The sequence below is a fragment of the Equus quagga genome, chromosome 2 (assembly GCF_021613505.1).
Source record: "Equus quagga isolate Etosha38 chromosome 2, UCLA_HA_Equagga_1.0, whole genome shotgun sequence".
Taxonomy (NCBI): domain Eukaryota; kingdom Metazoa; phylum Chordata; class Mammalia; order Perissodactyla; family Equidae; genus Equus; species Equus quagga.
The window spans coordinates 151,957,510-151,973,838 of NC_060268.1; the positions used below are offsets into that span (position 1 = coordinate 151,957,510).

The 16,329-nt window shown below is 37.0% G+C and overlaps 1 protein-coding gene across 1 annotated transcript in view; it reads left to right on the top strand.

Moving 5' to 3' along the window:
* Positions 1-16,329, top strand: part of CC2D2B (coiled-coil and C2 domain containing 2B) — a 101,449-nt gene that overhangs the window by 44,895 nt on the left and 40,225 nt on the right. The window contains exons 16-19 of the mRNA XM_046652824.1: positions 4,266-4,416; positions 5,634-5,781; positions 10,130-10,268; positions 11,434-11,637. Of these exons, the coding sequence (XP_046508780.1) occupies positions 4,266-4,416; positions 5,634-5,781; positions 10,130-10,268; positions 11,434-11,637 (642 nt within the window). The remainder of the gene's footprint in view (positions 1-4,265; positions 4,417-5,633; positions 5,782-10,129; positions 10,269-11,433; positions 11,638-16,329) is intronic.

Consider the following 16,329-nt stretch of genomic DNA (forward strand, 5'->3'; position numbering starts at 1 on the left):
ATAAGTATTGCTATCCCAGCTTTCTTTTCATTTCCAATTGCATGGAATATCTTTTTCCATTCCTTCACTTTCAGTCTACATGTGTCTTTAGATTTCAAGTGTATCTCTTGTATGCAGCATATATATGGGTCTTGTTTTTTAATCTATTCAGCTGCTCTTTGTCTTTTGATTGGAGCATTTAGTCCATTTACATTTAAAGTAATTATTGATAGGTATGTACTTATGGCCATTTTGTTACTTTTTAATGGTTGATTTGTAGTTCTTCTCTGTTCCTTTCTTCTTCTCTTACTCTCTTCCCTTGTGATTTGATTTTCTTTAGTGTTATGTTTGAGTTCCTTTCTCTTTATTTTTGTGTATTTATTATAGGTTTCTGTTTTGTGGTTACCATGAGGTTCATATGTAATAACCTAGGTATATAGCAATCTGTGTTAAGTTGATGGTCTCTTAAGTTTGACTTCATACTAAAAGCCCTACACACTTTTACTCCCACACCATTTTATTTTTTTGACATCATATTTTACCTCTTATAATTTTGTGTATCCCTTACCCTCTTATTGTAGGAATCTAGGTAACTTTAGCGCTTTTGTCCTTTGACCATCGTGCTAACTTTATAGACAGGTGGTCCACTACCTTTACTATATATTTGCCTTTACCAGTGATATTTTTTCTTTGATAATTTTTTAATTTCTATTTGTGGCCTTTTCTTTTCCACTTAAAGAAATCCCTTTAACATTTCTTGTAAGGCCGATTTGGTGGGGATGAACTCCTTTAGTTTTTGCTTATCTGGAAAACTCTTTATCTCTCCTTCTATTCTGAATGATAACCTTGCCAGGTAGAGTATTCCTGGTTGCAGGTTTTTTCCTTTCAGCACATTGAATATATCGTGCCGCTCCCTTGTGGACTGTAAATTTTCTTCTGAAAAAATCAGCTGATAGCCTTATGGACTTTCCCTTGTACATAACTTGTTGCTTTTCTCTCGCAGCTTTTAAGATTCTCTCTTTATCTTTAATTCTTGAAATTTTAATTATAATGTGTCTTGGTGTAGATCTCTTTGTGTTCCTCTTGTTTGGTCTTCTCTGTGTTTCCTCAATCTAGATGTCTGCTTCCTCCCCCAGGTTAGGGAAGTTTTCAGCTGTTATTTCTTCAAATAAGTTCTCTGTGCCTTTGTCTCTCTCTTCTCCTTCTGGGACACCTATAATGTGAATGTTAGTACACTTGATGTTGTCCCAGAGGTCCCTTAAACTGTCCTTGTTCTTTTTAATTTTTTCTTTCTTCTGTTCAGCTTGGGTGATTTCCTCTACTATGTCATCCGGATTGCTGATCTGTTCTTTTGTGTCATCTGCTCTGCTCTTGGTTCCCTCTAGTGAAGTTTTCAATTCAGTTATTGTATTCTTCAGCTCCTGTTGGTTTTTTTTTATATTTTCTAATTCTTTGTTGAAGTTCTCGCTGTGTTCATCTATTCTTCTCCCGAGTTCAGTGAGTATCCTTATGACCGTTAGTTTTGTACTCTTTATCAGGTAGATTGTTTATCTCTGTTTTGTTTAGTTCTTTTCCTGAGCATTTGTCCTGTTCTTTTATTTGGAACATATCCCTTTGTCTCCTCATTTTGCCAATTTCTCTGTGCTTATTTCCATGTATTAGGGAGATAAGCTACATTTCCTGATCTCAGAAATGTGGCCTTATTTAGGAGATGTCTTATGTGGCTCAGCAGCATGCTCCCCTCTTATTACTCATGCCAAAAGTTCCAGGGGTGTCCCTGTGTGGGTTACATGTGCCTTTCTGTTGTGGTGGGGCTGCTATTGCTTTGGGCATGTGGATAGGCTGGGCTATCTGGTATTTTTGTGCTGGTTTCCAGGTCTAGTCTGTGCATGGGCTGGTTTGCCTTTCCTTGAAGTTCTGTAGTTTTCCTGGGCTTTTTCTCCATTGGTTTTAAAAGCCAGGCATTTTGGGGTCTCATCTCTCTTATGCTGGATCTAAGGACTGGGATACCTAATGTGGAGCTCAAATCCACCACTCCCTCTGGGAAAAGCTCTGTACTTTTGAGAGAGCTCCCACCTGTGAAGTGCCACAGCTAAAGTGTGTTTTTCCCTTGGCAGGACTGTATCTCTGCATCTTCTATCCCTCTCTGTGTTGTCCCTTATTATGGAGGTTCTTTTCATCCACTTTCCAGAACTCTCTCAGAGGAGATTGTTCCACAGGTAAAGGTAGGCTTGTTGTGTCCATGGGAGGAGGTGAGCTCAGGATCCTCCTATGCCACCATCTTCCAAACTCTATCTCTAATTCACTTCTTACCATTCCTCTTTACTATTCTTTACTTTAGCCAAACTGAACAGCTTGTTTTTTTCCCATATATCCTTGTAGTTTCCTACTTTTGAGCTTTTGAACATTCTACTTCCTCCACCTATAATGCCCATTTTCATTCTTGACACTCCATCTCAATCACACAATAGTGTTGATAGCTGCCAGCAAGGGACAAGTCTGTCTCCTGGGAGACTTTTCCAAGTGGAATTCTCTACCTTTACATTTACTCCTATCCAGGATCTGGCCTCCAGCCCTGCAGTCTCAGAAACTGGATTTGCCAGTCTGCTGAGAATGCATCTACATACCCTAAACAAATTCATAAGGCTGATGTGTAAAATCAGAAAGCCAACTCAACATTTGAATATATTAATCACTTCATTGTCTCTTTTTAGTTAGCTAATTTACTGATTTACAATAAGAAACTTCTTCAACAGAACTGAGTACTTTACTTTAAGTCTGTGAGCTATAACTCCTACAAAACTTTCTGTATTAGGGATGCCTTTGTCAAAGGGACCAGTGTGTTGGCTTAAATTCACTCTTACAGTGACAGCATTTAGATGACCAGAAGAAGTATTTGCCTCTTTGATTTTCCTTTTTCTCTGCGTTCTTAGTTAATCAATCATCTTTTTGATTGGCACATTCTTTATTATCTTTCAAGTAACATCTCCTCACTCCCCTAGTTTCCTTCTCTTAGAGTACATATCACTGTTTCACCAAACACTGATATATGCAGTATAGGTCAAAATAAGATTTTTCTATTGAAAAAAAATTAGGTTTCTAGTTATGGTAGTAATGGAATTGTAATAGAAAGCACAGCATACAGAATCAGAAGGCCTGGGTTTAGGACCCAATAGACATCTATGGAACTGTCTACTCAGCAACTCCCTTACTCCTTCTTCTGGGACTTTTCCTCCTCCCCACCACAACCTCGTAGCTTGTTTAACCTTTCCTTGGATTCCATGAGCCAATGAGTCTCCTTTTTTTTTTTTTTTTTAAAGATTTTATTTTTTCCTTTTTCTCCCCAAAGCCCCCCAGTACACAGTTGTATACTCTTCGTTGTGGGTCCTTCTAGTTGTGGCATGTGGGACGCTGCCTCAGCGTGGTCTGATGAGCAGTGCCATGTCCGCGCCCAGGATTCGAACTAGTGAAACACTGGGCCGCCTGCAGCGGAGCGCACGAACTTAACCACTCGGCCACGGGGCCAGCCCCGAGTCTCCTTTTTTCCTAAGCATTCAACCTGGATTTCTATCACTTTTAATAAAAACTAATATACTGTAGTTTCATATAGAAACTCCATTTCTTTATTTATAAAATGGGAAGAATAGTACCTATTTCCTATAATTTTTATCAGCTTTAAATGAGATAAAGAACTTTGAAAGTGCTACACAAAAGTAAGTTATTCAGGTATTGTGTTATATGTACCTATATTCACAGAACTATATTTGTAATCCTTTTATTCAGTTAATTCTTTGAAACCAGTAAAAGGCAATATACTTTTTTTTTAATTTTGACATTTTATTTTATTTATTTATTTATTTTTGAGGAAGATTAGCCCTGAGCTAACATCTGCTGCCAATCCTCCTCTTTTTGCTGAGGAAGACTGGCCCTGAGCTAACATCTGTGCCCATCTTCCTCTACTTTATATGTGGGATGCCTACCACAGCATGGCTTGCCAAGCGGTGCCATGTCTGCACCCGGGATCTCAACCAGCAAACCCCAGGCCATCGAAGTGGAATGTGCAAACTTAACCGCTGCGCCACCGGGCTGGCTCCCATTATACTTTTAAGGACATGTGATTCTCTGCTTTTTTCATAATCATGTGGATGAAATGCCATAGAGCAATACCTATTTGATATTCTAGTATTTTTTAAAAAAGAGAAAAATGTATTATTGAGGTTCCTTATTTTAGCTTTTCTTTCCATTTTGTACTTTCAGTGAGTTATCAATCTTTTTTTTATATTTAGGTTTATGAAATAAGTAAAAGGACACGCTTACTGGCAAAACTATATATACCTTTACCTAACAACACAGAGCTGAAAAGCAAAACTGTTTTGGAATATGTAGAATTTAGCTCTGATGAGCTGGTCATACCTGCTTATGGAGGAGTAGGAAGCAGTAAGTTTATTAAAAATGTTTCTTCCCCCCTATTTTCTTCATGAATTCCATATCCTGAATGACCCCGGGTTATTTACATGAGTAAAGAATCCTATATTTACAATATTAGGCTAAAAGTGAATTAAATTCTTTTTTCAGATGTTAAACTAAATTTTTTAAAACTTTATCTTGAATCAGATCTTTGGGAAATCTAAAATTTGGAATTAGCACCTGCGCTTTTCCTAGGTCATTTGAGACAAGAGCACTATGCTCTCGGGAACGTGAGCTCTGCTCCTGAGTGGACAGACTGCTCTGCCTCTGCTTCTCCTTTAGTGAAGCCTAAAGATGCTCCAGGATGTGTCGATTCATCTTTGAACTGAATAGGGAAAGGAGGAAGAGCAGGAGAGAGAAAGAAAGAGAGAAAAGGAGAGAGGAAAGAAGAAAGGATATTTCTATCCACTTGTTTTTCAATTGATTTTACTCCTCATGCAATTAAATTTAGTTAGCACGTCTGTAAGAACACTGCCATTCCTCCCTTTCTCCCCCAGATTCCTTCTCTTTAGCCTTCCTAGGAGTTTTGTAACTGTTTGTTTCCATCTGGTGAAAAGGAAGAATGTATGAACGAGTGAGCAAGGAGGAGAGAGAAGAAAAGAAGTGGGCAAAAGAACCTGCAGAGAGAATGAGGGAGGAATATAGTCTGCTTAGAGTTCAGATGAAGCAGAAAAACGGAGTTGTAGAGACCCAGGATAAAAGATTCAGGGTGAAATATGTAGGGAACACTAAGAACTTCGCAAAAGTTTCAAGGAATGTTGTTAAGCTCTCTGGAGAATGAAAAAGAAAATGAGGAGAAGGAGAAGACTCAGGAATGTAGGGAAAAGGGACAAAGAGTAGCTTTTCTGCCTCTTTTTCTGCTGTCAGTGGTCGTTTCTTGCTGGGAGCTACTCCTAGAAAGAAGGGTTAAAAAACTTCTGGTCATAAGAGGAGGAAAATAGAGATGTTCATCGCATGTATTCAGATCAGTATTTTCCTCTCTCTTTTGTAGTCTGTTTGAAGTAGTCTGCCTTAAGGTATCTTAGATGGGAGATAAGGCAAGGTCTAAGATTAGAGTCTGGGGTCAGCACAGAACTAACTTCCTTTGTGTTCCTGGGGTTCCACAAGTAAAAGTCAGGAAAAAAATCTACGATGTGCTCAAACTGCTTTTAAAAAAATTCATATATTTTTAATGTCGCTATAAACAGATGTGCCCTTTCTTCTTGAGGGAAACGGAACTGAAGAACTTTGTCTTTTGACATCAGGAAAACTAAGCTATTCTCTATCATGGGCCTTAGATGAAAATGGTATTCCTCTGACACCTATGTCACAGTCATTAAGATCTGCTTACTGCAGGTAATAAACTTTCCTAGAGGAAATGGGATTAATTTCTAGGTCACACCCACAAATAGGATTACTAGAAATAAGAAAGGTAAAATTCTATAAAAATGATAATCCTGCCTTGTGTATGGTGCTATGTTTGAGTAAAATCGTAAATATAAAGGGCCAAGTGGATTCCATCATTTAAAAATTACTGAATGATGATAACGAAAAGATGGCCTTTCCCCTCCCCATCTAAACAACATTTTTAAGAAAGATTGCTATTCCAATTATATGACATTATGGAAAAGGCAGAACTATTGAGACAGTAAAAATATCAGTGGTTGCCAGGGATTAGGAGGAGAGAGGGATGAATGGGCAGAGCACACAGGATTTTTAGGGCGGTGAAACTACCCTGTGTGATACTATAATTGTGGATACGTGTCATTACATATTCATCAAAACTCATAGACTGTACAACACCAAGAGTAAGCCCTAATATAAACTGTGGACTTTGAATGATAATGATGCGTCACTGTAGGTTCATAGATCGTAACAAATGCAACTGTTTTATTGCAACAAATGTAATAAATTATAACTCTAGTGCAGGATGTTGATAGTTGGGGAGGCTGGGCATATGTGGGGGGTAAGGGGCATATGGAAACTCTGCACTTTCTCATCAGTTTTGCTATAAACCTAAAATAGATCTTAAAAAATAAAGTCTATTTTAAAAATAAAATAATAAAAATTTAAAAAATTTCCACAAATAACTTGGATTAAACAGAAAATCAAAACTGAGATTAGAGACTATTTAAAAAATAACAATGAGAACACTATATATAAAACCAGTGGCATATGACCAAAGTCATAGTACGAGTTCATAAATACTTTTCTTGGTAAATAAGAGTTTTAGAGAAAAAAAACCCTGAACTAAATGTCAGTAGCATTCAACAGTTGACATTGAGAAAACTGAGGTAGTGGATGTAGATTACTTTTCAAGAAGTTTGACAGAAAAAGAGGCTGAAAATAAGAGACACAACATAAGCAAGGTATGGCTTTCTTAAAAATTGGGGCAGTCCTTGTCTTCTTACAAGGTGATGGGATCCATGGAAAAAGAGTCAGAATATATTAGAGAGAGTATGAGATCCTTCAAAGTCAGGAAGATATTGAGCCAAAACACAAATGAGTAGTTATAGTTCTGGAAGAAATATCTTTTCTTCAAATCAGAGAACGAGACAGAAATCACTAGGAAGATGGAATTATAATTTTAATTTTGATGGATGTCCTTGTTTTGCTAAGTAAAAGAGGTCATCTTCTTAGAGACCTGGAGAAGGGCATTTTAGGACAAAAATGGAAAATTAATAAAGGTAATTCATTTTGGAGCTGGTCAATAAGCTTTTAATACCCAACCATTATTTTCTTGTATTTCTTAGTATTTCCCTAGCATAGTCCCCACTGCAGCTGTTTCCAGTCTTTGTCTCATCATACTAGTCTATGCTTTATTCTTGGAGTCAGATGCTTATTCTCCTCACTCTAAAGCTAACTTTTATACAGGTAATTGGGAACTTTCCTTTGTCTCCTTTAGGATTCTGCTAACATATTTATAGCTTTTTCTTACATTATCTTCAACTTTTCCATCTCCCTAGTACGCTGTTAGTCTTTTATATCAAAGAAACCAAGAAAAATCCGAGCATTTAATTAAACCCTAAAAACCCTTTTTGGCTGTTTTTCCTGCCCAAGTCCTCATTCTTGTGGTCTGCTGGTTTGCATACATTGCCTCCACTTTTTGTTCACACATTCCCTCCCTAATCCAACTCACTTATTCCTGAAGGCTACCAGTGACCTCCTGGCCATATTCATTGGCCTGTCCTCATCCTTTTGCTTCTTGAAGTCTCTTCTCTCATAGCTTCTGTGATGCTGCACTTAGCAGTTCCAGTTACTTGGGGACTCAAGTTTACAAAAGATTGAGAGCAGTTCTGTGAAAGATTGGGACAGCTCACAGATTTCAACAGGGATTGAATTGCAGGAGAGGTTTTCAAAGTCCAGAGATCTCTCTTAGAAAGTTGTCTTGAAGTAGAACTTTACAGCTGGGGCCTCTGAGATCAGAGAGGGAGGCTAACAGAACTCTACAGCTGTGGGAGCTGAAGGGCTGGTGCTGAGCAGTGGTTCTAGGAACCTAGGATGGGTGCTCCAAATGGCAAGACTGACTTGTGAGAGTCAAAACATGGAGCTAAAGGAGATCCAAACAAAATATTTGTTTATTCACTGATTTTATTATGCATTCATTCATCAAATACTAGCAGAGCTGCAAATAAAGCAGTGAAGCAAAAGAAGATCTTAGAATGCTAATACCACATTAAGCACACCTCTCCAATCTCAATTATTGTTATTGTTGTCTAGAGTTTTTGTTTAACACATTTTAAAACATAAAACAGCTTTTCTTACACTTATAGTTAATTTTCTGACGTGGTTAATTGGCTGTTATGTTTGCCCCTATCTCTTATCTCCCCCACTTTCATTCTGGATTTACTTTTCTTTCTAAAAGCCTGCTCCTTTAGTGATTCTTTCAGTCAATTTCTGTAGCTAGCAAATTTGTTTAGTCTTTGTATATATGAAAATATCTTTATTTTGTCATCACTCTTGTAATAGTTTAGGTGGGTATAAAATTTGAGGCTGATATTTATTTTCCCTTACCACTTTACCAGCCTTTACCACTTTGAAGCTGTAATCGCATTATCTTCTGGGATTTGTCATTGCTGCTCTCAGTCTAAATGTTGGTGTTTTGTAGACAGTCTGTCTTTTCTCCCTGGTAACTTTAAAATTTTTTGCTTAGTTCACAGAGAGAGAAAGCCAGGGGCTGAGGGGACGGAAGAATGGGGAGTTATCGTTTAGTGGGTACAGAGTTTCTGTTTGGAATGATGAATAAATTCTGGAAATAGATAGTGATGGTGGTAGTACAACACTGTGAGTATACTTAATGCCACTGAATTATGTTACTTGCTTGGCATTTGGTTGTGCAGGAGGGGGTGCAGATGACAGAGGGGTTTTGCCACAGCCCACAGCTGAACACCTAGAGGGCAGCTGCAGGAATCATTATAGCAAGGGCAAGAGATGTTATGAGGTTTTTATTACTTTCCCTGAGGCAGAAATCCTGGGACTAAATTGAAATCCAATTACAACTTTTTTTTTTTTTAGGCTGTAAGGGAATAAGTTTCTCTCTCTAATCTATTCATTAACATTTAAGCTTTGCCTCAAGCTTTGTTTTCTAAAGGACCTGGGCTAAGACTGTTCCCAGGAGAAGGAAAATTTTTTACTAGATGTCAAGAGTGTCAAGCTCTAGAGATTTCTTATTACAAAGGCATCAAAATTGTTCAAATATGAGGGCAGAAATAGAAATTAAAGAAAGGAAGAATACTTAAACTTCACGTATTTGTAGTTTTGCTTACATCCTATCATACTAGGCATTGGCTTTGTTAGCCATAGCTTCCAAAGACTCATCGTAGAAATATGAATAGATATTGTTGGAAAATAGACTGTGTAAAATATGTCTCCATGTTTGGGCTAAGACATAAATGAATCTGAGTCAGAACTGTATTTCTGGAATCTCAGTTTATAGACTGGAATTTTTCTTGAGTACTTTATAGAAAGGATCTTAGAAATTTTCTGGTCCAAATCCCTCTAATTATATGTGATGAGACAAATCATCTATGAGAAGAAAGATTAAATAACTGGAATAATTGATGGCTCTAAAGAAACCCTTACTGTTTAGGGTTGAATTCCTTCTGCACTTAGCCTGTAGCTGAGGTCACTAAGAAAGCATTATGAGTCTAGCCTATCTTTGTAGCTCTCCAGCTTCTGAAGATGGCCTCATATGACCAAAGATACTCTTCTGGCACATCCTTCCCAGTTAATTGTATTACACTATAGAATGTTTCAACTGTAAAGATATAGCCTAAAGATTCTTTTTCTATTGTGGACTTGATTAATTTTGCTTAAGCAAACATCTTGGTTAAATTTCAATATCGTGCATCCTACGGAAAGAAGATATTTAATAAGTTAGTATACTCAGGGTTTACAGAATACATCCAATAAGTTCTATTCACTTCACCATCTACTATGTTTTAGCTACTGCACAGAGTGGAGATGACAAAGATGAATATTTACAGACTTTACCCTTAAGAAGCTTACTGTCTCTTAAGGGATGGGAGTAGACATTTATCAAAGAGCTAGGATACAAGTTAGAAGGTGAGAAGAACCAGGAGAGATATCACATCTAAACCTGTTTTATCTTTAAATGCAGGGGATAGATAGGTTTTACCTTGTATAACAGATGTGTAACCTGCATATTGTATGCAAATTCACAAAATATTTTTCTTTATGTTAGTGTGTTAAGGAATGTAGATGCCAGAAGTGTTCCTGGTATTCCATGTCTTGTTAATGCACAGAAGCTTTTTGAATGGGCAAATGAAGTCAAAATTGACCCAAATAATCCAGAATATTCTGATTTAATGGAATTTATTATGGTAAGTTATAGCAAATATCAATACTGTAAATATATTCTATTTCCTAAACTCTACCCCCTTATACTCCTCCCTAGTTTGCTTTATATTTTTCTAGGCACTAGGAGACGTGTAAAGGTAAATCTGACAGGTACAGTTTTCAACCAGTTTATAGTATTGTAAAGACACTTAGAAACTCAGCAACTGACATAATTACTACTTTAGGCCTGACAGTTGGTACTCTGCCATTACTTAGCAGCCTGCAGTACATCCTGCAGGCGAACCTTCAGGCTGAGTAGATATGTGTTATACACCTACTGAGTGCCAATCACACTGTGAGATGCTAGGGATACAGAGATGACTTACAGACACACTCCTTCCCTCAAAGACTCCTCATCTATTCCCTTCTCCTACTCTTGCTTAGGGCTGACTGAACTGCTCTGCGTACCCTGAACATGCTTTCTCCATACCTTCATTCATGCCATTCCCTCTGCCTAGAAGAGCACCTACAGTGACTATCTTACCCATGCTGCAAGTCTGATAAATGTTTCCCCGGTAACCTCAATTAGATGTGAACTCTTCTTGCCTTGCCCTCCTGTTAACTATTTTTTTCTTTTTATAAATTCTTATGGCTCTGATGTCATTCTGCCCTTTACTGTAGTTATTCATTTCTGTGTTTTATCTTGCCTAGTGGAACTACAGCTAATAAATCTTTGTCTCTCTTAGGGCAACTAGCACTCTTCCTTGCATGTACCTTGTACCGATATTTGCATTTATTGAATAAAGCACTTCATGAATAGATTATTGTAATTAAGTTTCCCTGGATCAGAGCTTCCCATCTGATGTTCTGAACTGGTTACAGGTGTACAGAAATATTGGTTTTCTCTCAACTCTTAGGGCAAACAGATATGAACTATGAACAGTCTCATCTTTTAACCCAATGTGCAAGCAGATATTTTCATTTTCTTTATAAGTCATGACCAGGAAAAGATTGGGAAGCCATGTAGGCCAGATTCTGTTTTGGTTTTTTTTTCAGCTTCTATCTCTGTACAGATTAAATTGCTCCATTTCTTACTTATATGGAAACTCTCACATCTCATGGTTGAGAGGAAAAAACAGTGTTTTGAAATAATTATTGAATTTTAAAGAATATTTTAAGTAAAGACTTTATATTATTTATGTTTTACAGTATATGAAACATAAAGGGCAGGATATTCCAAAGTATTTTCGTCTTGAACAGTTGCAAGATGAGTTTAACTTGGTTTCTGAAGAGGAGATGAAAAAAAGTAAACGTTTCCAGCTATTGCAACTTAGAAATGCAGGTCAATTAGATGTTTTCCTTCTGCAGCAAATGCCCCTCTATGATAGAGAGATTCCAGATTTAGTCTTCCAGGTATTTGCTTTCTATTTGAATATGGCTTATTGTGTAAGTTAATATTTTGCTGCTTTATATCTATCTTAATTTCTTTTTTCTTTTTTTTTTTTAGGAAGATTAGCCCTGAGCTAACATCTGCGGCCAATCCTCCTCTTTTTGCTGAGGAAGACTGTCCCTGAGCTAACATTCATGCCCATCTTCCTCTACTTTATATGTGGGACGCCTACCACAGCATGGCTTGTCAAGCGGTGCCATGTCCACACCAAGGATCCAAACCAGCGAACCCCGGGCCACCAAAGCAGAATGTGGGAACTTAACCGCTCCACCCCCGGGCTGGCCCCTCTTTTCTTTTTTTAACTGATACAATCTGTAGATTTTTTTCCCCTTCTCTTCAGGCATTAAAAGTGTACAGATCAGGGGCCAGCCCTGCGGCCGAGTGATTAAGTTCACAGACTCCGCTTCAGCAGCCCGTGGTTTCGCTGGTTCGGATCTTGGGCGCGGACATGGCACCACTCATCAGGCCACGCTGTGGCGGTGTCCCACATGCCACAACTGGAAGGACCCCCAACTAAAACATGCAACTATATACTGGGGGGATTTGTGGAGAAAGAGCAGGAAAAAAAAAAAAGATTGGCAACAGTTGTTAGCTCAGGTGCCAATTTTTAAAAAAAAATGTGCAGATCTCCCAAATTCCAGAAAGTCCTTAGCTTGACTTTGCAACTTAATTGTTGTCCAGACAACCTACTTCACAGCCAAAATCCTTTAAATATATTCTAAATTTATGTAAATACTATATTTTTGTTATTGTAAAAGTCATCACCAGTTTAAAAGCAACTTTGGGGGACAAGGGAGAGAAACACTGCTGAATTAAACTTGCGCATTGATTATAAAGCACATCTCAGTTTCAGAAACTTTAATGTGGGAAAAAAAAGAAAGAAAGAAGTTAGTCTCAGGCTGCATGGTGATGGTGTACAGGAGCCTGCCAGCACCAGCTGGTGAGAGCCTATTGTGTGCATCTCTTCCCAACTCCACCGTCAGTGACTTCATATTGGTTGCTTTAAATTTGTTTCTGGGGGAATATTTACACCATAAATCAGCAAATGCTACAAATGGGGCTTCACCTCCAAATCCCAGAGAACTGGTTTTAAACATTTACCAGCACGTCTCTGGTCTTAAATAGTGGAATTATAAGAGCTGATTTCTGTAGAAATAACCCATTGTAGTAATCCTAGCACTTGAGCTTGCTAAGAGATGGTTTGAGAAGAAAGGAATTAGTGTTCCACCTCTAAAGAAAAGGCCTGTGCAGTAGAATCATCAGTCTGGGGTGATGTTGGCCAACTTAGATAAAGATAGTAGATTCTGAGGAAGGGTATTGAGGTTTATACATCTTATGAGTCAGAAAGAGTGAATGAATGCCTTTAGCTAAAATAGATTATAATAGGTTTATTAATTTAACTTTGGTGAATTATTATCAATTGATAAGAAAAAAACTGATAAACTCTTTGCTATTTGTTTTCATTTTATTCTTGACTGAAGGGGAATTGCAGTAAGCCACTTAACATTAAAAACAGTAAAAATTACTTAAAAGAATAATATATATTTGGGGCAGCCCAGTGGCGTAGTGGTTAGAAAAGTTCGCACGCTCTACTTTGGTGGCTTGGGGTTTGCAGGTTTGGATCCCAGACGTGGACTTACGCACCCCTGGTCAAGCCACGCTGTGGTGGCATCCCAGATAAAGTAGAGGAAGATTGGCACAGATGTTAGCTCAGAGCCAATCTTACACACACACACACAAAAAAAGATTTTAAAAAGATAGTATATGTTTGTTCTTGTTGCCACTGAGCTATCCTTTAGCTTTTATACCCTAATTTAGAGGAGACACAAACAAAACTATACATGACTCATTACATTTAAAATTCAAGTTGTAATGGGAGGATATTCATAGGCTAAACTAACTGGATTATCTGAGAAAACTTTTTGGTGTGGCTCAGATGTGAAAAGGAAAATGCAAATTAATGAATTTTCAATGACAGTGTCATGGCACCACCAGTTAGCACATAAAGATAGGATTTACAGATAATTTGTTATTTTCACAAATATGGATACATAGAAATATATGTATTCACAAACAGACCATTTGGTATTTGGCTTCAGAAAGCATTTCTCAACTTTTAATTATGGTTAATCTCCGGTTTTGAGACTTTAAGAATTTCAGTCAGTAAACTGCAGTGGAAAGGCCTTGGCTTAGAAGAGCTGGAAAGTTCTTCAGTTTCCTCATGCTGCTTCTCTCGATGATTGAAGTCAATTCTACAGTTCCATAAACTACTACAGGCAAAACACAATGCTCAGCATAATTGAGGGATATAGCATCAGTATGAGCGTATGAGCCTATCACTTATGAGCATAGGTATAAAATTACTAATAAAATTTTAACAAATTGAAAAGCAATGTGTTGTGTATAAATATATAATTACACACCATAATCTAGTAGGGTTTACTTCCAAATTACAAAGCCAATTTAATTACACAAATTATTGCTGTAATTTACCACATTAACAGAATTAAGGAAGGAAAAAATATTCTTCTCTTAATAAATGCCCAAGAGGCATTTAATAAATTCAGTGCTCATTCATGATGAAAGCTTTTAGCATCCTAGAATCAGAAGAGAACTTCGTTAAACCTTCTTTAAACTGGTTAAGAATGTTTCAGGGGCGGGCCCGGTGGTATAGCGGTTAAGTGCACACGTTCCACTTCAGCGGCCCGGGGTTCGCCGGTTCAGATCCCGGGTGCGGACATGGCACTGTTTGTCAAGCCATGCTGTGGTAGGCGTCCCACATGTAAAGTAGAGGAAGATGGGCATGGATGTTAGCTCAGGGCCAGTCTTCCTCAGCAAAAAGAGGATTGGCAGCAGTTAGCTCAGGGCTAATCTTCCTCAAAAAAAAAAAAAGACTTTAGATTAATTTGTTTATGAGAAATAGAAAAACAAGTTAAATGGCACAACAAGGAAACAGACAAATTTGGAATGTGGAACAACTGGCTAGCAAGTACAACTGTTTTGATCTTTTAAAAAAGTCATCATTTTTTAAAAAGAAGGCAGAGTATTCTAGATTAAGAGACCAAAGAGACTTAACCAAAGGTAACACATGATCCTTAATTAGATCTTGGCTTTAGGGGAAAAAAACAGCAATTGGTAAAATTTGGCTAGGGTTGAATATTAGATAATATAAGGAAGTTGTTAATTTTGTTGTCTGTGATTGTGGCGTTGTGGTTGTGTAGAAGTATGTCCTTAGCTCCTGGAGATTCATGCTGAAGTATTTATTTAGGAATGAAGTGTCATGGTGTCTGTAATTTACTTTGAGATATTTTAGCCAAAACAATTAAAAATAAGTAAAAGGCAGATTAAGCAAATATGGCAAAATATTAATTACTTAATTTAGAAGGTGGGTATATGGATTTGAACATTCTTTCTAATTTTCTATGTTTGAAAAATTTGAGGAAAGGTTCAAGACAAAAAATAAATAGCACTCTACACCCCAGTTAAAAACCCACTAAAAATGTCACTTAACAAAGATACTCCTTGCGATAGCAATAAAAGATACTCCTTGCAACAGCAATAAAAACTTCAAGATACATAGGAATATATTTAACAAAAGATATGCAAGAACTTAATGGATAAAATTATCAAACATTTTTGATGATGTAAAAAAGAATCTGAATAAATGTTCACTGATAGGAAGACTCATCATTGTAAGATGGAAGTTCTCCCCAATTACTCTGTAATTGTAGTAATGCAATTCCAAACCAGTGAAATAGAACAGATTCAGACCTCACAAAAGAAAGAAAACCGTGTGTAATGAAGATTACATGTGAAAAGGAAAACTTTAAATGGCTATCTTAATCTTAGGATATGAAAATATTTCTTAAACAAACCACAGAAAGTATAAATTGTAAAGAAAAAGATTAATAAAGTTGATAATATTAAAATTAAAGCCTCACAGATTAGGAAAAGATATTTGCAATACACATAACAAAATAATATCCAGAGTATTTAAATAACTCATAAATTAACACTTTAAAAAGTAAAGTGATATAAAATATTAATATAATTTATCATTAAGTGAAAGCTGTTACTTTCCAACAGAATTAATTTCAAGATTTCTTGTGGATAATTAGAAGAACAAATAAATTACTTTCAGATCGTCGTGTTTATTGTAACATGACTGAAAGTTCTAAAGTATCTCCTTCATTATTTTTGTCTGGTCTTTAAAGATATCTATAATGTAAAATGATTTCCATGTGTATTAGGGGTGTATCCCACAAATGCAGATATAACAGATGCAGATTTATTTTAAATTTTATAGATGAAACATCCTGACAAGCAATCTTATACCAACTGCTGGATGTAAACTTAAAGTTATTGATTATAGTCAGCACATCTTGACTACTTACTGTGTGCCACGCACTTCACAGATATTGTTTCAGTTAAGTCTCACAACAATCCTGCGACACAGGTATTATTATTGTTATTACAGAAGAAGAAACTGAGGTCTGCTGTAGTTAATCAACTTTCTCCCAAACCACACAGTTAGTAAATAAATGGCAGGGTCAACTTGAACCCAGAATTGCTAGCCTCCAGAGCCCACTGTCTTGACCATTGTACTATACTACTTTTCATTTGTTTTGTTTTTAGCAATGGCCAGATAAATGCAT